This window comes from Neopsephotus bourkii, unplaced genomic scaffold (genome assembly GCF_033783945.1).
Source record: "Neopsephotus bourkii isolate Nb327-2 ecotype Australia unplaced genomic scaffold, CSIRO-AGI_Nbou_v1 NB_1654, whole genome shotgun sequence".
NCBI lineage: Eukaryota > Metazoa > Chordata > Aves > Psittaciformes > Psittacidae > Neopsephotus > Neopsephotus bourkii.
This window is the reverse complement of record NW_026902128.1, coordinates 814,123-839,280: the sequence shown is the minus strand read 5'-3', so window position 1 is coordinate 839,280 and position 25,158 is coordinate 814,123. Positions and strand designations below refer to the sequence as shown.

Here is a 25,158-nt window from a genome sequence, read left to right as displayed (position 1 = left end):
ACGGGAGGTTAGGCCACTATACCATAAGAGCACACGTGTAAATAAGAAGAGTTGCCTGAACTACAGTAGTGGGAAATGTAAACAGGGGCAGGACTTCATGTGAGTAACTCAGGCGCTTTGGGTAAGCCTGTAAACCTCCGAGTACCTAACCAGCAGGGAAACAAGGGAGGGACTTCGCGGTTGGGAGTAGGGATTAAAAGAAGGCTGTAAGCAGGGTGAGCTCTCCTCACCGGGGCACCTGATTTTGCGAAAACGTTTAATAGATTTCTGCTTTGCTGTTGAGTCTGACCTGAGTCTTTGAGGACATTTCCTACATTCCTCACATGGGGGGATTCAAAGATGCGGTCCTGCTGTATGTACTGTGGGATTTGATCAAAGAACACAGACAGCTTCTTGCAGGGGCACAGCTTGAGACTAGAACCGGTCCCTAAATGCTGAATTCTGTCAGTACTTTCTTAGCACAGGAAGGTCCTTGAGTACTGGTGATTTTTCTCCTTTTTTAATCTTCTGGAATTAGAAATACAGAGCTGAGACAAGGAGGCACAAAAGCACAATGTAGTCAGTGCTAAGTAACGTTAAGTGTGATGGCTTTGTAATGGAAAATAACTGCGGTGCTTCAAGGTAGTTGACATAGTTTCAGGTCCTTAGTACAAAAAGTGTATGAAAAGCAGAATAGAAAAACTGGACCTGGGGGTGGGGAGTATCTGGGACTAGCAGATGTCCAGGATGGGCACAGTTAAACTAACTGATAAGTAGAGGGACAGGATGATTTTTACCTTTGTGGTGTTAATGAACCATTAGGCTGGTGTAAACATCTGCTGGGGAGTATCCCGGGACTAGCAGATGTGCAGGGTGGGAGCAGTTAAACTAACTGGTAAGTAGGACAGGATGATTGCTCTGTCTGTAATGTTAATCAAGCTGGTGCTTCAAAGACTGCCAGAAGTCATGAAGATTGTTGGGAGAAGTAAACGACTCTTAAAGACCACCATCACATTTTTGTATGCATGTGGGAAACTTTCTGGAAAATGATGGAATTCATGTGTAGCCTCATATATAAGGATGGCCTGTATACGGGGACACACGTTAGGAGGCGTTATCCCCCGTGTCTCCCGGCGCTGCAATAAAGACTTACCTGCTTGTCAACTTGAAACTCTGTTGGCGAGTTTGTTCCTGGAGTTTTTTTCCGAATCAGAGCAGAGATGGCTGAGTCTCAGTAGAGCCAAGAGGCCAGTGCAGGGGGCAGTCACTGGCCCAAAGCTGATTCTGTTGGTTTTGAGTATGATACACAAGAAATACCAGTGAATAAAGTGCCAGAGAATGAAGCTCTTTCTCCCACACGTGTCACACACAGGATATTTTTCATAATGATTTATCCAACAAGTAACTGTGAACAGTCTTGCCAGGGGTCTTGAGTCTAAAATATCTGTAAGAACCGCATATGGGGAAGAATCTGATTGTAAGCATCCCCATAAATTGCCTGAGGCCTATGAAGGTCCCCTACTTGGATCAGAATCACATACAAGATATATGCAAAGAACTGGGGGAGATGAAACCTCCTCTGAGCTTAGATTTAAGTAACAATCCCCTCTCTTGTAGTTTGCAGCAAGCTGCAGTCCCTTTGTTAGCTCAGACTTTACAAAACAAACTTGCATGAAATTCCAGTGCAGATCTGTGGATACCTCTATCACAGTGAACTGTTTGGCCTTTCTGACAATCGTCTCAAATGTCTGCCTAAAGAAAGGGTAAACCTCAAAAAAAAAACCAAACAAAAAAAATCAAGGAAATTTATCTCCAGAAAAATAGATTTCAAAGTTTTTTCCCAAGGAGCTTTGTCATACTGCTAATTCAGAAATAATAGATCTAAAGTACAAAATATAATCAGTGTCATCGCAGAAGATGACAATCAGATACAGGAGTTATTTGGTCCTTTGTTTTAATTTATATTTTATTGATACTTCCCTTTTGCAAAATCTGAGTTCTTCATTACAGCTGTGTGCCATCTTTCTTTACTACAGTGAGAGGCGTGTACCACCTGGTATGCACCTGAGCCTGGGTTATTCATCACTGTATTCAGGCAAGTAGAAGAAAGCAAGAATGTGGAAACACTGACCTTTGTGTTGAATTATAAAGATGAAATCCCAATTGGCCAGCCTGCTTCTGTTGTTTTGAGTCTTTTTTTTTGTGTACACTGAAAAGTAAGAACTGCATTTGCTTAGACTCAATACAATGAGGTTAGTGAGGCTCTGGCACAGCTTGCCCACAGAAGTTGTGGCTGCCATCCCTGGAAGTGTTCAAAACCAGGTTGGAGGAGGCTTTGAGCAACCTGGTCTAGTGGAAGGTGTCCCTGCCTGTGGCAGGGGGATTGGAACTGGATGATCTTTAAGGTCCCTTCTGACCCAAACCATTCTGTGATTCTATCACAAACTGAAACAGAGTAGATAGCAATTTAAAAATGGATGTAGTATTATTAATGCCTTTAACACCACTAACATTTGCAGTTCATTTGATTTGTTTGGAAATATGGAGGATGATTCCAGGCAGGCAGAACACATGCATTTCTACTGGAACCTGCCTTTCCATCCTGTCTTACAGAGGTGTAAAAAGCTGTTTTGAGAGTATCCCTACACTTCTGCAAAACTCTTCTCTGATGTTTTGACAGTCTTTAGTTAACAGTATTTTGAATGACTGCAAGCTGTCAAATCCTTAGTGTCACAGCTCATCTCTGAGGTAGCTTGGTGACAGTTTGTAAAACACCTGTGTACAACAGGCTTATTTTAAAGCAGGGAGTCTGCAGAATGCAATATTCAGCAATGAGTCTGGGTCCTGCCGTGTCATAACGCCTTTGTTATTCAAAATAACCACGACAAATACCCCTTACTAAATTCTAGTATGCCAAATTTATACACAGCCATGTCTTCCCACAGCACTTTACAGCTGTTTGGCCTACACAGCTGATGTCCTTTTCTAGTTTTTATTCTGTATTGCTTGATGACTCCTTAAACCCCTCCAGAATTTCATTTGCAGCATTCATAAAGCATAGGGAAGCACCGAGATCTGCCACTGTGATTTAAAATGCACAAGTGGGTGGGAGCAGACCTCTTCATTCAGTTTAACTGGTTGGTCAGAACTGCAGTCCTGCTGGCCCTCCCCTTGACGGAGTTGCCTTAGAGAAGGTGGTGGAGGGAAGGAGGTGGTGAAGGAAGCCTCACTGAGCCCCAGCTCTTCCTAGAGCTCCACCTCCAGGTAGTACTCTCTAAATGCTGCGGCTACATCTGCACCCAGGATATAGACCTTATTTCCGTTTGGTTCTTGAATCAATTGATACCGAAATACCATTAACACGCCTGCTGGCAGGAGAGAGCTGGGAGTGCAGAAAAGTGGGATGGTTCAGTTTTGATTTTCCATTTTACTAGGTAACTGATGCTGGTTTGATTGTTTGGAGGTGTCTTACAAAATTTTTTCATCCTAAGTGAAGGCAAAGAGAAACAGAAGAATTATTCAGAGGCTGCGGAGGAGGAGATCATGGGAAGAAAGAGGCTTCCAGGAAGACTGGCAGATAGACAGGACATTTAATAGAAGTGCTTTAATAAAAGCTTTTTAATGGCACAATAGATATGACAAGACTCTTGAGAAGGCAAAGGCCTGGGAAAGGGATCATGAACAGCAAGTGGTGAGGTTGCGAACAGTCCATACTGTGCTTGGAGCTGAGAATGAGGACCCAACTATGTCAAAGCAAGAAACCCCAATGCTGAAGTCCACTTCAGTCAGCAAGATTACAACAAATCTCAGATATTAAACATGGGTCAGCTGCTTTACTGAATTAGAGAGGGAGAGTTTCAAGTGGGAAAGCTGTGATTCAGAGATTCTCACAGAGCAGATAAAGCATCAATTTCCCAGTTGGCCTAAAGGCAGATTTGAGGAGGAAAGGTATAGAAAAGGAAAGGCACAGAAAAGCAAGTGATCAAGGAAAGAGGCTGGTGCCCTGCTGTTAAACAGAAATGATGGTAATTCCACATTAGAGTCACTCTCCTGGCTTAAGTTTCTGATTGACAGTCTCTCTTGTTAGCCCTATATGAAACTGGGGCTCTTCGCTTCATTTCAGAAGTTGAGGATCTCTGTAGAAAATAACTGATGCCACACCGTAGAAATTCCCAGCTACCTCTGACCAAGATACTCCAGTTCACCTCACGTTTCTGAGAGCTGCGGGAGCCAAGCACACTTTTCATGTAGAACTGAAACTGGAACCAGGAAGTCCATGGAGACCCTCACACAAAATTATGGATTAAACAATCGAGAGGTATCATCACAGCATGGTCAGCTGCTGGTTATAGCCCTGACTAGCCAGAAGTTGATGTTGGAAGGGTCATCTAGACGGAATATTGATGTACGTCTGCATGAGAGGGGTCCTAGCAAGTTAGGAAAGTGCAACTTTGTGCCTCTCCTTTACAAGATTGCTGTAGCATGCAGATATACTCAGAGCTAATTCAGCAGTACTTTATCCCTCAAGCTGCCTTGGGATTTCTCTAAGACTCCTCACCCAGTGGGCAGATCTTATATCTTTACTTCCTAAAATACCTTTCCAATGAATAATCCCACTGCAGTCTTTGAGCTCACTTGTGGGTTAACATGCTCCATGACACGAGTGACTATGCTGGAATTCGGCTCTGTTTAAGCAAATACAGTACAATGCCAAATAAATTATCAAATAAAAAAAAAGGAAGAACCACTTACACATCCCAAGTTGGTGCTTTTTCTAACAGTTCTTGGTCACAGATCAGGGCGCTGTGCTCTTAACTAGAAGATGCCCTGTGGCTTTCAATAATAGACTTTGCTTATTTCCTTCATCTTTAGGGTAAGTATAAGAACACTGTCTATGTTACAAGGTGTTGTGAAGGTTAATGGATTAATCCTGAATGTGGGAAGCATGAAGGCACTGTGGGAACTCCCACTGGCTTTCACATGCTGTAGATCAGACTCTTACATCTGAAAGTTTGTTTTTTGTTGTTGTTGTGTTTGGTTTGGTTTGGGGTTTTTTTGTGCTGCATGTCATAAACGGGTCTGTACAGAAAGTGCAGTCTGAAACAGCTCAGGATGAGAAGGGGCATCCCTGAAGTTTCCTAAAGTCTTTGCATAGCCTTACCCAGAATGCTTTTGGATTGCTCTGTATACAAATTTCCTTGCTAAGGTAGCAGGACATCTCTCTCACTTAACCTACCACAGCATTTCCCTTGTCCCTGAGACCTGCAAAGACACCAATCAACTTGATTTTATGTTGATTCTGTACACAGGACTCATCTACACTATGAGATGGCATCAAAGGCTGAGCCGAGGCAGAACAGCTCCTTATGTATTTTCCTTACTGGACTAATATATAATCCTGAGTTGTCCGGATGCTGTCCAAATCTCACAATTTTACAGATTCACAGAGAGGCAAAAGTTTTGGGGGAGAAGAAACTAAAATTTAAAACATAGAGGTTTCAAGTATTTTCAGACATTTTTCTTACATACATGAGGCCACATTCACACTGCCCAGCCACCTCCATTAGCAAACACCCCAGCCACTTCCTGCTCTTGACAAACCTGCAGTGTGTCCATCTGAAATCATCGTTGCTCATTTGACAGTAGTCACTGTGGTATTCATAACACAAAGATTAAGCGTATATAGTAGTGTGAGCATGGCCCAGAGAATCTGAGAGAGTATGTTATTAACCATAGAATCATAGAATAGTTAGGGTTGGAAAGGACCTTAAGATCATCAAGTTCCAACCCCCCTGCCATGGGCAGGGACACCTCGCACTAAACCATATTACCCAAGGCTTCGTCCAGCGTGGTCTTGAACACTGCCAGGGATGGAGCATTCACAACCTCCCTGGGCAACCTATTCCAGTGCCTCACCACCCTAACAGGAAAGAATTTCCTCCTTATATCCAGTCTAAACTTCCCCTGTTTAAGTTTTAACCCATTACCTCTTGTCCTATCACTACAGTCCCTAATGAAGAGCCCCTCCCCAGCATCCCTGTAGGCCCCCTTCAGATACTGGAAGGCTGCTATGAGGTCTCCACGCAGCCTTCTCTTCTCCAGGCTGAACAGCCCCAACTTTCTCAGCCTGTCTTCATATGGGAGGTGCTCCAGTCCCCTGATCATCCTCGTGGCCCTCCTCTGGACTTGTTCCAACAGATCCATGTCCTTTTTATGTTGAGGACACCAGAACTGCACACAGTACTCCAGGTGAGGTCTCACAAGCGCAAAGGGGCAGGATCACCTCCTTCGACCTGCTGGTCCGCTCCTTTTGATGGAATGGATGGAATAATCTGTGCATGCAGAAGGTTAAATAAGTTTTTTATAATTGTGGAACTATTTCAGGAGTTCTTATGAGACGAGATTACTAAAACCTGGGCTGTCTTCTAAGTCAGAGACACGTAATACTTCGTTCATGTGCTGCTTGTGAAAGTCCTTCCAGAAACCCTCAACCTCCATCAACAGTCAAAACGAATGCTTCTTTTGTTGTCTTGATTAAAGCCTTCCAGTTGTTCCCGTTGTAATTCTGAAAGGACCCATCTTTGCATCCCCAGTTCTGCCAAGGCAGGTAGCTTTGTCAATGCTGCTAACAACTCACTGAACCACATCCCACAGTCACGGCAGGACGATGGGCGAAGACTGACGTCCAGCTCTGAGAGTTCTTTGAATACTGTTAAGCCTTGACAGAACATGGCCCATCCTTCGTCAGATACATTGTTATTATAACTCAAATCCAGCTTCTGTAATCTGGCTAGGTGACCATCCCGCGTCAGCAATGCTGCAAGAAATTACAGGCACAAACACAACTAATACATCCTCACAATTGCCTTAAAAGCTTATAAGTAAGAATAGCAGTATTTTAATACCATAATATTTAAGACTTTTCAGCAGTCAAACAGCAAGATTCAACTCCTCAGCAACATTAAATCACAGGCTGTTGATGTCAGAAAAACTTTTATCACACCTGAAGGAGTGTACAACATTTAAAACACAGGCAATTCAAAAGGAACAGAAGTATAGGGTTAAAATTGCATGACAGCCTGAAAACCTTTGAGTCAATTGGACAGAAATTGTATGCAGTGCTAATTAAAATAGGCAGACAAGCTTTACAGGGAGACAACTACAGGCTGGGCAGAGATGGATCGAGAGTAGCCCTGAGGAGAGGGACTTGGGGGTGTTGGTTAATGAGAAGCTCAACATGACCCAGCAGTGTGTACTTGCAGGCCAGGAAGCCAACCATATGCTGGGCTGCATCACCAGCAGCAGGACCAGCATGTTGATGGAAGGGATTTTCCCACTCTACTCAGCTCTCATAAGACAACCCCCCCCCAGAGTACTGTGTTCAGCTGGGGGGCCCCCAACACAAGAGGAACATGGACCTGTTGGAGTGAGTCCAGAGGATAGCCATCAAGATGCTCAGAGAGCTGTAGCAGCTCTGCTATGGAGACAGGCTGAGAGAGTTTGGCTCAGGGGAGACCTTATAACAGTCTTCCAATACCTAAAGGGGGCCTACAAGAAATACGGAGAAGGACTTCTTACAAGGGCATGCAGTGATAGGACAAAAGGGAATGTTTTTAAACTTAAAGAGGGTAGATTTAGATTAGACATGAGAAATTCTTTACTATGAGGGTTGGTGAGATACTGGAACAGGTTGCCCACAGACGTTTTGGATGCCCCATCCCTGGGCAAGTGTTCAAAGCCAGGCTGGATGGGGCTTTGAGCAACTTGCTCTAGTGGAAGGTGTCCCTGCTTGTGGCTGGGGGTGTGGAACCAGATGATCATTAAGGCCCCTTCAAACCCAAACCATTCTATGATTCTAAGATTTAGAAAGAGGAAAGCAAAACTAGATGAGGTTGTGTGATTACAACAGCCACTTCCACTGTGGGTGGGTAATGGTCCCGATATACCCTAAAGGGAACTGGGATCCCTAATGTACAATTGGCAAAGGAGACACCCATCAAGGGTAGTGTTTATAAAGTCACAAATATTCAGGCTTCATCTCACCAGCCTTCAGATTACAGGGCCTTAATAACTGCCACACAGCTATTGCCAGTCTCAGACACTCAAAACCCATGAGTCAGGCCCACAGAATCACAAAGATGATTATAAAATAAACAGGTTTTTAAGGGATCCTAGAATTGATTCCATCATCAGGTTTCTGTTTTCCAGTATTTCTCAGCAGCTGCTAAGAGATGGGCAAAAGTATTTCTGATTTGATTCTTCTACAGTAGTGTGACACCCTGAAACACACCTAATGGACTGAGAGCTAACAGTGCTGTATTACTGCCTGTCAGCATGTACATTTTTTATAAATTACTGGACACAGAGCCAGCAACTGAATAAAATAAAACTCCTCACAGGCAGTTTAAATATCTGATATAAAAACCAGATGCAAACCCTACATTTTCCAAGTGCTGCCTTTTTGTATTAATACTTAAAACTACTAAAAGATTCTTTGTACTTTGTACTTTGTACACCTTTGCACTGTGCATGTGCAGGACAGCCAGACTTCAGTAAAATAAAAACCCTTTCTGGGTAAAATATTGCTTAATTTTCCATCTTTTCATTTGATTTATGCAAAAATGTGCTCAGCCCATAGAACAAGTCCCTTCTGAATTGTGGTCTAAATGCCCTGGCTCCTTGATTGCTAGTAAATACCATGTTATACGTACTTAGAAGTGCCAAATCTTCATCCACCAAGTTACAGCTGCTCAGTCTTAACACTTGAATCTCCATTGCAAGCTTTAGTGCTCCCAAAAGCAGCTTTAGGTTCCCACCAACGCACTTATTCCAGGAAAGGTCTAATATCTCCAGTTCAGGAAGGTGAAGGGCAGCCTCAGCTGAAAAGATTAAGACCAGCAACTTCTGCTTACTGAGAGAAAACAATACAGCTTCAATAGACAGCTCACCAACAATTCACCTCTAAATAGGCTTCTACCAGGCTGCCTACTTGTGCTGAGAGTGACTTATTTCATCCTAATAAAAGTCAGAATAAAGAATATAAGAAGGGCCTGCCTACAGAATCTATAAGAACTCTGTGGAGGAGTTTCTTGTCTTTCTGTTTATGTTATTGGCTTGACCTTGTCCCACTGAAGCCAATTTAACTTAACAGCTTGTTTTTAAACCATTTTATATCAATTTAAAGACAGCAAATTCTTGCTGTGAACTCACCATGCAAGGTGAAATGCTGTGTATCTTTTGACAACACCAATTTCCATGATGTCAGTCTTACATAATTGTAATGATATAAATATAGTACTTTTCCTGCAGGGACCTCAGACCAATTTAGCTTGCTACTGCTTCTGCTGAAGGCAGTAAAATTTTACTACAGGTTTCAATGTCACTAGTAAACAGTACAAAACGTAAGTGCATTTTGTGGTAACTAACTGATCCCTCCTAGGGGTACTTAGATTTCATGTGCCATATGGAACACTTATCAAAAGTACAGTGTAGCCACTAATCCACTGGGATTTGCAATAAGTAGGCAAAAGAGTCTGAATTTGCATGTCCCACGTTAGACTGGACTTTTCTTCATAGCTATGCAGTCTCTTTTCTACTAATGCAGCCATTGCTTCAGTTCCTCCACTGCCCCATGCTTAACTCTATTCCAGAGAGTTTCTACTGAAACTTTCACGAGAAGTGAGGTGAAAAACCTTCAGTCAGAACTTTACCCCATTAAACTGCAAATGCAGTGTTACAACCAAACTATAATTACAGCATAATATAAAATCAGGTTTTCCTTTCTCTTCCCAAATTAGGAAGTATACAAAAGCTCGCTATCAAACAAAAGACTAAAAGGACTTCATCCAGTCAGGTATAATGGGCAAAGATAGAAAATGGCCTTCCCTTGCAGCTGGGTCCCATGAAGCACTGGTTTCATCACAGGCTTTTTCAGCTGGGACCTGTGGTATAATGTAGCCATGGATCTGGAGTTCAGCCAGTGGAGAATGAAGTACTTATCCCACAAGGATACATAGAGAATAGACACTCTTTAAAAAACCATTCCTATCTAGTGATGAAAACGACTCTTCACCTAAACCACAATTGCTGATGGCCACAGATTTCAACTTCAGTAAAAACCTGAGCCTGCTCAGAAGAGGTCCAGATGAGACGCCCACATTTTTATTCAAGGATAAATTCAGCTCTTGAAGACTGGAGAGTAAAGGTATCACCTGGGCTGTGAAAACATGAAATATTTATTAGACAGTCACCAATCCAAAACAAACATGTAGTTGTATACTTGCTTGACATAATTTCTGCTCTTTATAAATCAATCCAAAAGTCAAGGCCAAATTCTGACACTCAGATTTATGGTGAGTAATGTTTTAGTCCATAAATAGCCTTTTTATTTTCAGTAGGAATGTTTAAGAAATTAGGTATTACATACTGTGTGGAAGGTCGTCAGAACACAGCTTCCTTTGAAATTTTGTAGGTGAAGTAGGGAATTTAACATTAAATGAGATGGGGGTTATTTCTAAATGTCTTTGCTGATAACTGAAACTCCTTTGTATTAATGCTATTATTTTCTATTAGTCAATAGATTAAAAATAAATTATGTTTGCTATTAGTAATAGTCAGTATTTCCCAGTGCTTCAGCAGTAGCTTTTCAAATTGTTTTCTTTATCATGGAAAATAAGATGTAGGCAATATAGGCTTTGAGTCATGGGATTTTATTGTTATTGTTCTAAAGAGTAAAAAAAACCAATGTCAAGATATTGTGATAATGCACACAGAAAAATTAACTGGCTCACTAGGTTAGGCGGAATCTCTTACACCTTTGAGTGCTTTCAGAAGTCAAAACCTACATTCTTAATGGATTTCCTCAATATGTTCTTACACAAAATGGTCATGTCCTATTCTGTTACACAGCACTGGTGGAAATCAAGGACTTCAAGATTTTTCAAGCTGGCCAAATGAGCTGTTGAGTCTTTAAAGCCACCACCAATCTCTTTGTTACATGGTAAGTCTAATTTCCTTAGGTCTGCAAGGTGCTGTAAAGCAGAGTCTGAAATGGAAAAGGGAGCATCCTGGTCACCGGCTGCCACAATAGCACAGGTCACAGCTTTAGCATTTATTTATTTACTTCAACGTCAAAGTTTGCACAAGGTATTGCAGGCAAAGCTCTTAGAGTAAGCTTCAGTGTATAATCACAGGAGACATACAGTAATACCACAAAGCTCCCCCATCTTTGCAACTCCATTCCTCTCTGAAAGAGCAGGTGAAGGTGAGGCCAGCTCATCCCCCAGATCCAGTCAATCCTCAGCATTTTGCTGAAATTACTACTGGATGTGATAATTAGTGGCAGTTGGTTTGTCTTCTGGATAAAACCTCCACTAGGGAGAGACACAGACAATAAGCGCATTTCATATGGCTTCACTAGACACTCATTAAGTGATGATGGTGAATTTGGATTTCCCCCTGAGAGTAGGGATTAGTTTGTTAAAAGTTAGCTAGAGTGTCTGGGCCTTGTCTGTTCTGTCTGGGGAGAGAGGAAGCATGTCCACAGAGCCACTAATCTACCCTAAGATGTGTCTCAGATAAATGGTGTGGAGGGTGACTCTCCCCACTGACTTTCACATGCTTGAGCTCAGGGAAGATAAATGCTAGTCATTTTGAAAGTCTCTGTAGTCTTTTATCAATCCTCAAACAGCAAATAACGATTGCCCATTAATACTGCCAAACCATCAGCAAAATCCCACCTCATTGCCTTTCTTAAATGGTTTTCAGATGTACAATTTATTCGGAATGAAAGTCTTTCAGAACATGAAGTCTAACCTAAGCCCTGAAGGCTGGCTTGCTTTAATCCACACATGTGCAAGTTTAACTCTTTCAAGCCTGGCACATTTTTCAGAGCCTGAGCAATAACCTTCATGCTGCAGCCAATGAGTTTGTTGATAGAGAGATCTAATACTTCAAGGTTTGGGATCATATTTAGAATTTCAGCTGGAAAAAAAAGAAAAGAACGGAATTGGGAATTGTCTGCAATACATACAGATGAACCCTAGAAAAATATAGCACCATGGCAAACAAGAGGAGGTAGGCAGGTTTGCCTATATGCGTGGTTTAGACTTACGAAGTTCCTGTTCTATCTAAAAATACAGCAAAACAAAGACTGGATAGGAATAAAGAAAACCAGTGAAAAAATCTGCCTCAAAATAAAGGTGAAAAAAAAATACAAGGATAGCTAGGAAAATACAGGGGAATAAAAATCAGAAGTACTAGAAAGAAAAAATTATAATGAAAATATATACGATTTTATGTTGCATAAGGACCATATGCTACAGTGCAGGTGAGTGCATAGAGGTTTCTCTTTAGGGAGTAAGTATCTTTTGAAACACAGAATCATATCAAAAGATGACACAGGATTAAGCTGTGGCGAAAGAGAGGAGGGATGGTAAGTGGTTGCCGACTCAGCCTAAATTCTCATTGCTCAGGCCTTCTTTCCCATCCCACAGCTAACTACCTAATTTTAAGCAGTCAGTGTTGGAAAACCTGGCGTATATGATTTGCTCAGCATCTCAAAGGATCAAGCAACCCTGGACCACCGAGGCAGCTAGACTGCGGATTAGATCTAGCTATTTTTCTTCTCAACCACACCTCCTGTGATTAGGGAGAACAACTTTCTTCCTTGAAAGAACGTGCATTAAAATACAACACTGTTATAATGCAGAGCCTGAAATAAATTAACTTTCTACTAACACTGAGCTCAATACAGCCATGGTCTAAGTCGAACAGGTTATATTGCTGTGAAGCCACCCACAGTCCAGCTAGATCGATAGACATACCAAGGGATTCTCCATCTTTTGCAGTCAGGTTACAGTCTGTGATTTTCAGAAGTTTTAACTTGCATCCTTTCTGGATTTTTTTTGTCAGGAGTGATAGTTTTCCACCTATGTTACTGTTCCATGATAAATCCAGTTCTTCAAGTTGAGAAACAATTTCAAATGCCTCTCCTGTAACAGATGTTTAAGATGACTCATTCTAGGTATCAATTTCAGTGCAAGATGAAAACAAAGGTTTGGAATATATTAAAGAGGAAGGTTAGTCACTTCATTCTCAAACTACTGTATTTCAAATGGCTTGCCACAAAAATTGGTATATGTGTGAATTGTTGCTACTGCAGCAATGTTGCATAAACTGTCACTTTGTCTAAGGAGCTATACAGATCACAAGTCATTGTCACTGTACACACAGGCCTGGAATTTGTTCAGGTTCCCAAATCCCCATCAGACTGGCCATAATTGCAGACCTTTCCAGGACCCCAAAAATCTAGCCTATAGGAAAATCAATACAAGTGACAAGTCTGAATTTATTGCCCTGTGTAGTTCTGCTCTATTTTATTTGTCAGGCTTTCAATGTCCTCTGTAGTGTGCCCACAGGTCATTTTGGAGGGGATGAAAGAAGGTCCTCTCCCAACTATTTCTGAATATGTAAAAGTTTCATTTCTGACTCACTTCATAAGAAATCAAGATGAGCATGGTTTTGACCAAAGCCAACTTTCCCATGATTTCAAGGCAGACGGCACTGATTTTGCTTACACTCAGAAAAAAAAAAGTCTTTTGCAGTCTTGATATACCTCCCAGTGTGAACTGGGTTAGTGCTTCCTTGCAATACTAACATGCCACTGCAAAATACAGCTTCCTAACTTCCTTTGTAGAGGAGGAAGGCAGGTGTATATTTGCATATACTCATTCCCAAAGAAGATCAATTAATCAGACCATATGCAAATACCATTTCAAAGTGTCACAAATTTTTATATGAAGTCTTGTCATCAACCTAGCAATTAAGAATTGCATATTAATAATAATAAAACACACGTCTGTGTGTTTTCCAAATTAATTCTTCACAAAAGTTTTATAATAGAAACCTAATTATTTCTGTTTTGAAAGGGAATATCTAGGTCTGAGAGAAAAGGAGATGTTGCAGTTTCTGTTTCTGCACTTACTCAAAATGATTGCCTCATTCTTGAACACTAAGCAATGCTCTACAGCCGAGAAATCCTTTTGCCTCTACAGCACAGCCTGTTTCTGTTTGACATGGGGAGTACCATTCTAGACACATTTCCCACCCAGAAGATAAATAAAGGACTACAACTCCAGGAATGGTTTCCTATCACTTCTCACAGCTCTAAGCAATCACATAGGAGAGGCCAATAATTATGGTTATATGATTTCTAAGCAGAATGCACTGAGTCCACAAGTGGCCACATTTCCACAGATAAATATGAACATAGTCAAACAGGCAGTAGTGGCCTAAATGCACATACTGTTTTCGAAATCGCAGGCAAAATCAACGTAAACTGTGTTGCTATTCTACATGTCAAGGGCATCGCATTTTGGCTGGAAATTCAAGTTCTAGGATCAGTTTTGTATCTGTCTCAGCAGAGACCAAGCCAGAAGAGGGAAGGAAACTGCAGAGAAGAACCAGGCAGAATAAATCAATTGGAAATATAACCAGTAACTAATAAAACTCAAGGGCTTGATAAAGGATAAAATAAATTTGGAAAGAAAAAAACAAACACAAAACAAAACAAAGATCAGAAATGGACCAATAATTGTTTTCACCAGCTTTTGTAGAGATGAGAGATATAGCTTTCATCCCCAGCAGATAATATGACCCACTTTTGTGCTGCCACCATATATGTCATTTTATTGCTAAACCTTTCATGGAAAAAGCCTAGATATGAATGACATAAACTCCAGTTTTTTGAGTCAGCCCTCCTTTTTGATACATGTCACAGACACATCCCACAGTAAACTCCAGGCCCAGAGGTCACTCAGTGTCAGAACCTGAGTGCATAACACTACCTTTAAAACTTTTAAATCTCATGCTTTGCAGAAAGCAGGGTTGCAGGCACTCCAAGCAAAGAAGTAATCAGGGGAATAAGCTTCTCCCAGGCCTGCAAAAACAAGTCATAAAGCTTCAAGCAGCACTTCTGTTTTTAAGTCTCTTCCAAAAGATCAACATTTTTTTGTGATGAGCACTTACCTGTCCTGCCTCATGAAGACCTAAGCTGACCCTATTATGACTGACTCTGTTTCAGTTCTTCTATCATTAGACATCAAAGATAGAAAAACAAAACAAAACACTAACTGGAATTGAAAACACGCTTTCCTGCAAACAGGACTGAATTCTGTTCCCTTCTGAATATGAAATCTTCATACCCTGAGGAATGAACTTGGCAGAGCAACCCGTAAGCCCAAGTTCTTTCTGCTGTTTCACAGCAGGACTTTTACATTGTCCTTTGTAGAAGCAGCAAGAGTAGGATGTAGGAAGAGATGAGATGGATTATGTTAGACCCAAGCTGTCTGGAAGTGAATGTAAATGAAATCCTGTACCTAAGGAGGTGACATCCTCAGCTGTCAGTTTGCAATTGTTAAGTCGAAGGACTTTTAACAGGTTTACATGATGAAGATGAACAGTGAGAGCTTTCAAAGTCCCACCAACACCACCATTCCAGGACAGCCTGATTTCTTCCAGCTCTGGGAGAAAGGGCAGTAAAGAAGCTGTAAAAAAGAAGGGAATTCTCTTTGCATGTTCTCTGAACACTCTGGATGTTAATACATGTTAATACAAATATTCTTTCTACAACAAATACAGCATTTTTAAGCCATGACAATTTGTATCTCAGTTTTCTTATCTGTAGTTCGAGTGTTAAGGACATTAATCTGCTTCACAGACTTGTTTGATTTTATATTTATATATATATATATTACATGATTTGTGTAATTTATTAATTAACATTTCTCAGGGACCTAGGACCACCAGATGAATTGTTAAATAAAGCCAGGCCTGTGTAAAAGAAAGGTAATAGAAAAGAGGAAAGTGAATAACTGAATAGGCAAATAAGAATTTAAGAAATGTATGAAGTGACTAGTTGAATAAAATGTGTATTTACCCAGCTCTGTTACATCTGCTGCACTTAATGCACAATTATTTAGATCCAGATTCTTGCTGTTGGGTTTCTTCCCCAGTTTCTGCATGAACTGGTTAAATATCTGGTCACCAGATGGTGACTCTGCTTCAGAAATGAGATGTGAAATTCCATCTGAGTAACAAAAGAAATAGGCCTCTGGTTATTTCTGCTACTAACATAGTGTGTAAAACCTACCTGTGACTGTCAGGTAAAGACTTTAGGAAATGAACTAAATCTGTCAGTAAAACAGGATCTGGTTTTGATCAATGTGGACCAATATTCTGAGTGATAAGGTCACTATAGGTCAGATCACTACAAAGCTCCTGATACACAGTGGGAAAAGAATCTCCTGTTGCACGTCTCCACGCTACCTTTATGCCAGTGACTTTGGGTGGTTACACCCCCAGTTCAAGGACATGAAATCCATGTAAAAGTTTGCACTGTAGCTACTCTGGATGCACAAGTCATACAACCACCTCCATGTGCCTGCACTGTAGCCACACTGCTGCAGTACGCCCTGATAAGTTAGCACCAAGTGGCCCTGCAATTGTGTGGTGAACCTGCTGCTGTCTTCATGACAGCCTGTGTTAATTTTCATTGTGTGTGTAAGGCATTTCCTGCTTTTCTTGGCTCTGCAAAGCATCCCTTGCTTACCTTCTTCTTTCATGCAGGTTGTACAGCAAGGAAAATTGCCTTTGCATTCATTGATAAACTCTTTAACAAATCAGTAATTTCATCTAATGCCTATAACTGGAAAAAACGCAGCAAAAATTTATATGAAATAGCAATCCCACTCCCAGTAGCCATCCTCTCATTGGTTGCCCAAACCTACCCAAAACTCTTAGGACAAAGGATGGGGTTCTAAGCATCACCTTCCAGCTCCTTTTTAAAAATAGCCTCATTTTCTCTAGTGTGGATATAAAGAGTATTCTTATGTGCCCAAAATCACATACACAATGAATTTCCGTTCCCTTCCCCTCCCTCTTACCAATGTCAAGTGGTAGAAAACATCTGCTTTTGTTGTCTTCAGATTGCTTTAGCAGCAGGGCAGACAGAGACTGATCCCACATACAAGCCAAGCTACTGCTCAACTCTTGGCTTTGAAACCAAGTAAGCTCTGTAACTAATGAGCTGACTCCAGCACTGATCTCTCACATTGGAGATCAAGAGAGAGGTCACCCAAAAGCTTTATTCCTCCTCAGCAACATGGATCTCACTCCTTGCTTGGCATCTATCAAATTTGAGGGTACGTCCTTGATAATATTCCAATCAGAAGGAAATCCTAGCTAAAGGATAAACTGTAGACAGCAAAATACAGGATTGTGGATTGCAAGAAAAATAACTGATATTCTATGAAATTAAAATATGTATTTCATAAGACATATATTTCATTAATATACTGGCATTACCTTCTGCAGAGAGATCTTCCTTCTCACACTGATCATTAGCTCCAGAATTGTTTATTTCTGTTTCTTCAATTTCCCTTCTGTCCTTGCTTTCAGATTTCCCAAAGTCAAAGCCCCTGAAGAATTTTTTCATGGCTGAAGGCTGCTCTTTTCTTTTTCCAGGAGATGACCTTTTTCTCTGGAACTGTTTCATAACAAAGTCAAATGGGGAACTCTTTGGGATCTCCTCTTCATGCTTATCCTGGCAGCTACCTTGCTTACCTTCTTTCACAGCGGCAGATGCAGTGCGAATTTCCTACTATTCTCTCCCTGCTAATATAAAAAAAAGCACTGTTTAGTAGGCCAGACTCTGAACTCCCCCTCCAAAAGGAACAGGTAATACTCAGTATTAATACAGCAGACTCGGTGGCCCCAGTTCTCAGTGGTATCACTCTGCTGCCTGGTTAGTGCCAACAAGCCCCTAAGGCCAACCTACCTGGCCACCGAGTGCTGAAGGGTGAACTTGCTGCTTCCCCTACCACTGAATCCCCATGTTTAGTTCACAGTCTTGTGGCCACATTAAAAAAGCAAGGCTGAGATGTCCCTGTTGTGAGGGGATGCCAGGTGAAGTTTTACACCAAAGTGATTCTTCTTGCCAAAGGCCAGCCAGGCAGTTACAAAGGTGGGAGGAGGTGGTGTGCAAGAGGGACTACAAGGACATCCTTGCCTGAATCATGTCAAATGCTCCCAAGCTCAGGGTGGAACATGCAAACAAAACCCCATTAACCTTAGAGTAAAGCTGAAGCGATAGTGCTGAAAACAACCAGATGTCATAGCTATGAACATTCAGAGTGTGACACTGCTAGAAGAAAACAAGCCCCCTTGATAGCTTGTTTGGAACAGTTCAGTACTATAGCAACCTCAGTTTCAGTGACTAATATAAATATTAAAGTTTTATTTTATAATTTATGCACATTCTTTCCTTATTTCTGTTCATACTACACAAGTATCGTTCAGTGGTTCTGAAACTGTTTTGTTTTTTCTTCGAACATGCATTTAATGCTCTTTTGTTAGTTTTAGTTCTAGCATTCACACACAAACTCATGCTTTTAACAGAGCAGTCATAAAAACTAGGTAGGCATTCACTGACTTCTGCTTTTCGAAGGACCACATGGAAAAGGCATGTATCAAGCCCTGCTGTGTGCCACTGACTGCAAGAGAGATGATCTCTGCTCAGAACTCAATTCTGTGATTCATCAGAGCTCATGAATGGATTTCTGTGTTCACAGATTCCCCCTTTCCCAGTACAGATCTGCACACAGAACACATTCCACAATTTGCTGTTCATAGAGTGCATTAACTCAATCATTTTAATAAGTCAGTTATATAGAATGTCACTGGCACAAACTTTCCCCAAATGAGAAACGTATGTAGTAGTATCAGAAACCCCACGACTTGCACAAGTAATTTCATGTTATTATAGCAAGAGCTGGGTCAATGTCAAAAGAGTTGGCAAATGTCAAAATAAAGCAAATGTTTTTATATACACCTACTTTTCTGTGTGTGCGTGTATAAATGTGCGGTTATATACTGATGTATATGTATTTAGGTAAATTTTCTAAGTGTGTTGGGAGTTCTCTGCCACAACATGAGTGCTCAATGGCAGAGCACTTACAAAAAGCTGATGCATTGTTTAAAGTCTTGCTCTTAATAACCTTTTACAGCTCTATTTCTTGTAAGTAAAAAATTATACAAAGCAGTCTACACAGCTGTACATGCACCTTTACCGAGCTGTAAAACAATGCTGGTTACCCTGCTGTGTTTTCATGCTGTAGAACAGTATTATCTTAAACAAAGAAACATACCTGTCTTTTCCATTGGTACACTTAAGGATCTCTCACGTTTTACAGTACTTTCAGGGCTTGCAGGAGAAGTGAGCGATGATATCCAAACAAAACCTCACTTCTTTCTCTCATAGGACTCTCCATGCAGTTTCAAGAGCTTCTGTCTTCATCAGTTTGATAGCAGCAGCTCTGCACAAGTGGTTTGTGGGCTCTTTCCTGATGCCTCTATTCCTTTGCACCGTCTCTTAATGTTAGCCTGCTCTCTCTGGCCTCTCTTTTCTTGGGGGGGTTGAGAAGTCCATTTAAATGGTGTGATCATGCCGCAGTTCAGATCATTCACCAGGCAGAAACCAGGAAGTGGCAGCTCAGACTTTAACACTGTATGCTAACCACTGCATGCCTCTGAAACAGCTGTTGTTCGAAGAGGCTGAGACACTTTATAGATCGGGTTACAAGACTACCTGAAGAAAAGTTCTTTGTTTTCCCACCCCTTTTGTCCATACTGGTCAGAAATACTGCTGGAGGGTGAGGAAAACTGTGCTGTCAGCAGGATGTTGAATAGTTCTGTAACAAAAAGGAATACAGGGGATACAGTGCACTGTTTTATGTTAGCAGGAGACATTGGAGGAGGGGGTCACACTGCATCATCAGGCACAATTTACTTGTAGACAACAGAATATACAACATTACAATGTAATCATTTCATACAATGTATGTATACATACATAATAATATACACATACATAATATTTCATATATTCAAATATATACATACATAATATTTCACTGTACACTTTTTGTCACTATACCTTTTGCCTATCTGTGCTAAAACCTGATTTCCATGATGGCAAATGTTACAATTTCCATATTAAACATACTCACGGACATTTCTGTTAGAACTCTTGAGTTTTGATGATTCTTTTTAATCCACAAGGTCTTCAATTTTGTAGGCTAAACAACCTAAACTCTTCTAGTCTCCTCTCATGTGGCAAACTCTCCATTTCCCTTATCATTTCCTGCTCACCTTTGCACCTGCTGCAATATAATTTTTGCTTCCTTAAATACGAGGGACCATCCACTGACATGTATACACTAGAGACATATGCAAACTGGAGTGCTTTTGTTGGGGAATGATAAAGCTGGTCAACAAAACTAATGATTGCTTTGAAAGCAGCTGAGCAGACACGATTCTTGAGGACAGGCTTTCTGTGTAAGGCAGTTCCTGCTTGGCTTTGCAAAGCATCCCTTGCGTGTCAATGCACAAATGACTCAGAGTGAAATAAAGCATTGAGTGCTTCTAGGAGCCAACAGGATAAGATTAAGGGAAGAAAATCTTAGAGTGAGTATGAGGCGAATCCTCCCACCCATGAGTAGTACTATGCTGGCAAACATTTACAGTAGGAAAAAATGCACAAAACTACTGTGATGAACCATCTTTCCCTGCAGGAATGGAGGGCACATTTCTATTCCCAAACAGAAAGGATCTCCAAGTTGGTTTTCAGGTTTTCTGACACCCAGGAGTGGCTGCCCTGTCCCAGTTCTTGGAACTAGCATCTCACTACAGACTTGTATCCACTGGGAAAGATAACCTCCCTGTGTGCTAATTCACTTCACGTGTTCTGGTGTTTCCGCTATGCAGACTATCAAAATCCCAAGCATTTCTGTTGGTAAGGAACTCGCTGAATTTGACAGCTCTTTTCCACTTTTCTTGTGGAACCACAATCGTAGTTCACAACCCATGCTGTGAGTATGTGCCAAGCTCTGCTGGCCCAAGACACTCAAAGCCTGCTGCAGTTCAATGAGAACGTGGAATGGGAATATTTTATAATCTCCACTCCCTGGAACTGGGGAAATCCCTAAGCATGTTAAGCACCAAATACAGTGTTTCGGTGGGCTAACTTGGGTGCTCTGACACCAGTATGTTAGGTGATGTGCTGCCCATTCAGAAATTCTTTCACCACTAAGCTGTTGAATGGTAGTGAAAATACCTCATGGCACTACGGCAGCACCCCTGTAATCTGGTAAGAAGGGAAATGTAGTTTTGCAGGGACCTAATTTCCTCTTTCTAAAAAGCGTATCTTCACCTTTTTTTACAGCAGCTACGAAGGAAGAGCAGGGTTATCCCAAAACAAAGCAGGATAACCAGAGGGAGGTGGCTGCACTGGGCTGTAAACGTGAGCATTACTTTGCAATAGGCCCAGGCTGTGCTGTGAATGTGTGATATATCAGCCATGCCACTGTTAGCTGTTAGACTGGGCCTTGCTGTGTTGGTTGCTGTCTCCTCCATGGCATACTTATGAACATGTGCCCTGCTCCTGCCTTGCTGACCTGTGTGCCTGCTTCTTGCAGTATGTCATGGACAGCACGGGGCAGGCTTAGCTTCTGGAGTTTAAAAACAATAAATGCCTTCCCCTTTCTATCCAGTTGTATGGTTTGTGACCATCTGCCAAGTATTCAGTGTCACATGTTTATATCTGCTCTTCCTTCTGTGTAGACCTGCAGCAAGGTCAGGAACAGAACCAGTTTTGGAACAAAATAGTTGAAGTTGCATCCCACACAGTATCCACTGGTGAGAGATTAATGTGGATTTTTGTACTTTGCCTCATTGTGACTTCTTAATCCGGCATATATTCCAAAGAAATAATGCCATTAGAGGATTAGTGCTACAAGTTCATTTGAAAAAAAGGATTTGCAAACACTGAAATCCTATATTCTATGTACTTAATCACTCAGTATCATTTTGGGGATTTTCTCTCCCTTTAGTAGTGTCCTTTTCAATGAAACCCAAGCAAAGCAGCAGCTCTGTTTTGGATGGCCCTTATTATCCATTAAACAAAATCCAAAGCATCTGCTTAAAACAGTACAGAATCTAAACCCACTGGACTAAACCCATCCTTGCTGTCGTAGTCACTGCAGTTATACCAGACAGGCACTTGGCCCAATATATATATAGAATTTAATGATTTTGGATATTTATCTGCTAGGGATTGTTAATATCCTGTAGCATGTAGTAACACAGTGACCCTTGTTTGCTTCTAAGACAGTTCCCTTCCCCAGCTTTGCTCACAACTAGTAAAGCTACTGTTCTCCTCTGTGGGAGAAGGAGACTGAATCACTGCCTTGCTATTCTTTCTTCCTTTCCTCAGAATGCATCTCAGCTGCTCTGTTTCCCCTTTCTGCATGGCTGTCACTGCCTGCAGCAGCCTCCATGGACTTCTCTTGCTTGGCTTGATTTGTTGCAGGCTGCCTAGATGAAGTGGGCAGTTTCTTGGCCCATACCAATACTATACCATACCATAGCAGGGGTGGTAAAATGCTTACTGCCCCATTACCATCTTTGCCAGTGCCAGGGGGCTTGCTGTGGGGATGCACTGACTCAGAACACGTGCCAGGAGCTGCTGCCAAATGAGGGTAGGGGAAGAGCAAGTGGTCTGTTCCAGTACCAGGTTCACTGCCCTTATCTTTCCCAGCCATGTACATCAAACCATACCCTCCACAGCTCTCTCTGTCCTTTTCCTCCTGCTTTGTCCTGTCCCTTTATCCTTCAACTTTGACCCAGTTCTGACCCCTTATAGCTGAGGTAGCAGAATTCAGTCTTGCCTACATAGCTGAGAAGCCTTCAGCTGGCACAGATGGCACATTGCTAGTACCACAGTATCTGTGTCGTCCACTAATTTGATGATGACTCTACACCTGCGCAACTCACAGAGCAGCAGGGATCAGCTTTAGGGCCAGACAAAAACCTTCAGAGAAGACTTCACACACAATGGGCTGGAAGGACAGTTCTCTGAGGATGAATGAAGGGATGCAGGTGCAGTCACTAGCGGGTAGTGCTCTGGCAGAGCCCAGGTTAGGAAACACAGCTTGGGCTTCCAGGTAGAGCTCAGCAGTGTGTTGCTGTCTGGATAAATGCTTATTTTCCGTATATTCTTACACTCTCAGAAATACAGTGCAACACTGACACTTCCCCAGAGCAAGCTCATCTCAAGACTTCCCTACTCTGAGATCGGTGTGCATGCCTGAGGATTCAATTTGGTTCATAAATATTCTCATTTCCCACAAAATAAGTATTTAACTTTCTGATTTGAATAGGCCATCCGCCTACAGTAGTTCCTGAGGCAGCTGCTTAAAGTACATTTCACTGGGTTATGAAAGCCAAATCAAATTCTTTTATTCCATATTTATGTACAACCATAAACTGACCACAGGAGGGGTCTGAAGAGGCAATGAGAACATACAAAACTAGCTGAAACCTTGGATTCAGAAACACACGTCTCTGAATCATAGAATCATAGAATAGCTAGGGTTGGAAGGCACCTTAAGATCATCCAGTTCCAACCCCCCTGCCATGGGCAGGCACACCTCACACTAAACCATGTCATCCAAGGCTCTGTTCAGCCTGGCCTTGAACACTGCCAGGGATGGAGCATTCACAGCTTCCCTGGGCAACCCATTCCAGTGCCTCACACTCTTACAGTAAAGAACTTCCTCTTTATATCCAGTCTAAACTTCCCCTGTTTAAGTTTGAACCCGTTACCCCTTGTCCTATCACTACAGTCCCTAATGAAGAGTCCATCCCCAGCATCCTTATAGGCCCCCTTCAGATACTGGAAGGCTGAATACCCTTAAGCAGCCCCCTAAACTCAGTGAGGATTTTCATGGATCAAAAGGTTGAGGAAGATTTTGACATTTCACTCCATTTTTGCACTTTAAAAGACAACAAAAAGTAAAGTTATGAAACTCTGGTGCTAGCATGCAGACTTGAACTCTGCCTGACTTGAAGGGGCTGCACACTTCGCAGGACCATCTTGCAAGTTCATGTGCTGGGTGAACTGGTCATACACAGAGGTGTGTGACAGCCCGTTGCCACTGATTTATTGAAGCTATTGATGCATGTAGCAGCACAAGTTGCTAGACATCAACTATAGAATTTTAAAACATATGCTTTTTTTTACAAAGCCAGAATTTACCTTACCTACTATAAACAATAGCAAAATAAGTAGATTTTTCCAACACTCATATTGAATATACATTTTGATTTCCATAAAAAAGCATGACTAGAAAATCTGTCACAGCAAATGTATATTTACAACCACAATGCTGGTATTTAAAACACCCTGATATTTTGAGTTACTCTTTTTTTAAATTCAACAACACAAACACATACTTAATGTTTCATTCTCTGTTACAATACACAGGTCTGGTAGAGAAGATTTTCAGGCTGGAAAATTCTTTTTAGTTGAACTTACGCCAGGATTAATCCCCTTTCAGTTAATCATTTACATGAAAAGGTAATCTGCAGAGTTCATGCAAGGCCTGCAAACTATATTAATTACAAGAAACCTAATTAGAAATCAACACAGTCAAAGCATCAGTGTTATTTCCATACAGTGCCATCTGGTACAATGAGTCTGGATAGTTCAGCAAAACTCTCCATTGCATTCTGTGGAACTTCAACCTGGATATGTGTTGCCACGACAGCAAGTTTATGCTGATATATGTAAGCTGGTTGTAAAACATTTTTTAGGGTCATTCTAAGTGGCAGCATCTGAGACCCTGTGTTTCTTGTTATTTTGAAAGTTAGTTCAAAAATTAGTTCAAAAATAGCCAACAGTTTCCTTTTTGAATGTGATTAACAATCACAGATTACCAATGCAACAGGAATTTGCCCTTCCATATCCAAAAATACCCTAAATCCGTACACAGGCTAATGAAAAAAAATCACCAAGCAAGCAAATATGGAAACATGCTTGCTATAAAATGGTTTAATTAGAGATAAATGAGTGTTATTTGCTCTGTTAATTATTACTGTAAAAAGGCACATCCAGAGTGAAAACACTGAAATTCTATAGGTGACACAAACATGGCAGAATGTGGCTTCTGTTACCTCTCGTGTGTGTGCATGGAAGTGGTGATACCATTTTACAAATTGATTTGCTCTTTATGCATGTGTCCAGTCTGAAAGCTTTGACTAAGACATTTCAGTCCTGTTAGA

At 41.4% G+C, this 25,158-nt stretch overlaps 1 protein-coding gene across 1 annotated transcript; it reads right to left on the bottom strand.

Annotated features, from left to right (window-relative positions):
• Nucleotides 1-6,307: 6,307 nt before the first annotated feature.
• Nucleotides 6,308-19,825, bottom strand: LRRC31 (leucine rich repeat containing 31). The gene is given in 10 exon segments (XM_061374800.1): nt 6,308-6,796; nt 8,691-8,860; nt 10,030-10,195; nt 10,856-11,023; nt 11,794-11,961; nt 12,804-12,971; nt 15,357-15,524; nt 15,917-16,066; nt 17,344-17,601; nt 19,185-19,825. Coding segments are annotated over 10 exon segments (1,749 nt in total). The 5' UTR covers nt 19,198-19,825; the 3' UTR covers nt 6,308-6,476.
• Nucleotides 19,826-25,158: the final 5,333 nt, after the last annotated feature.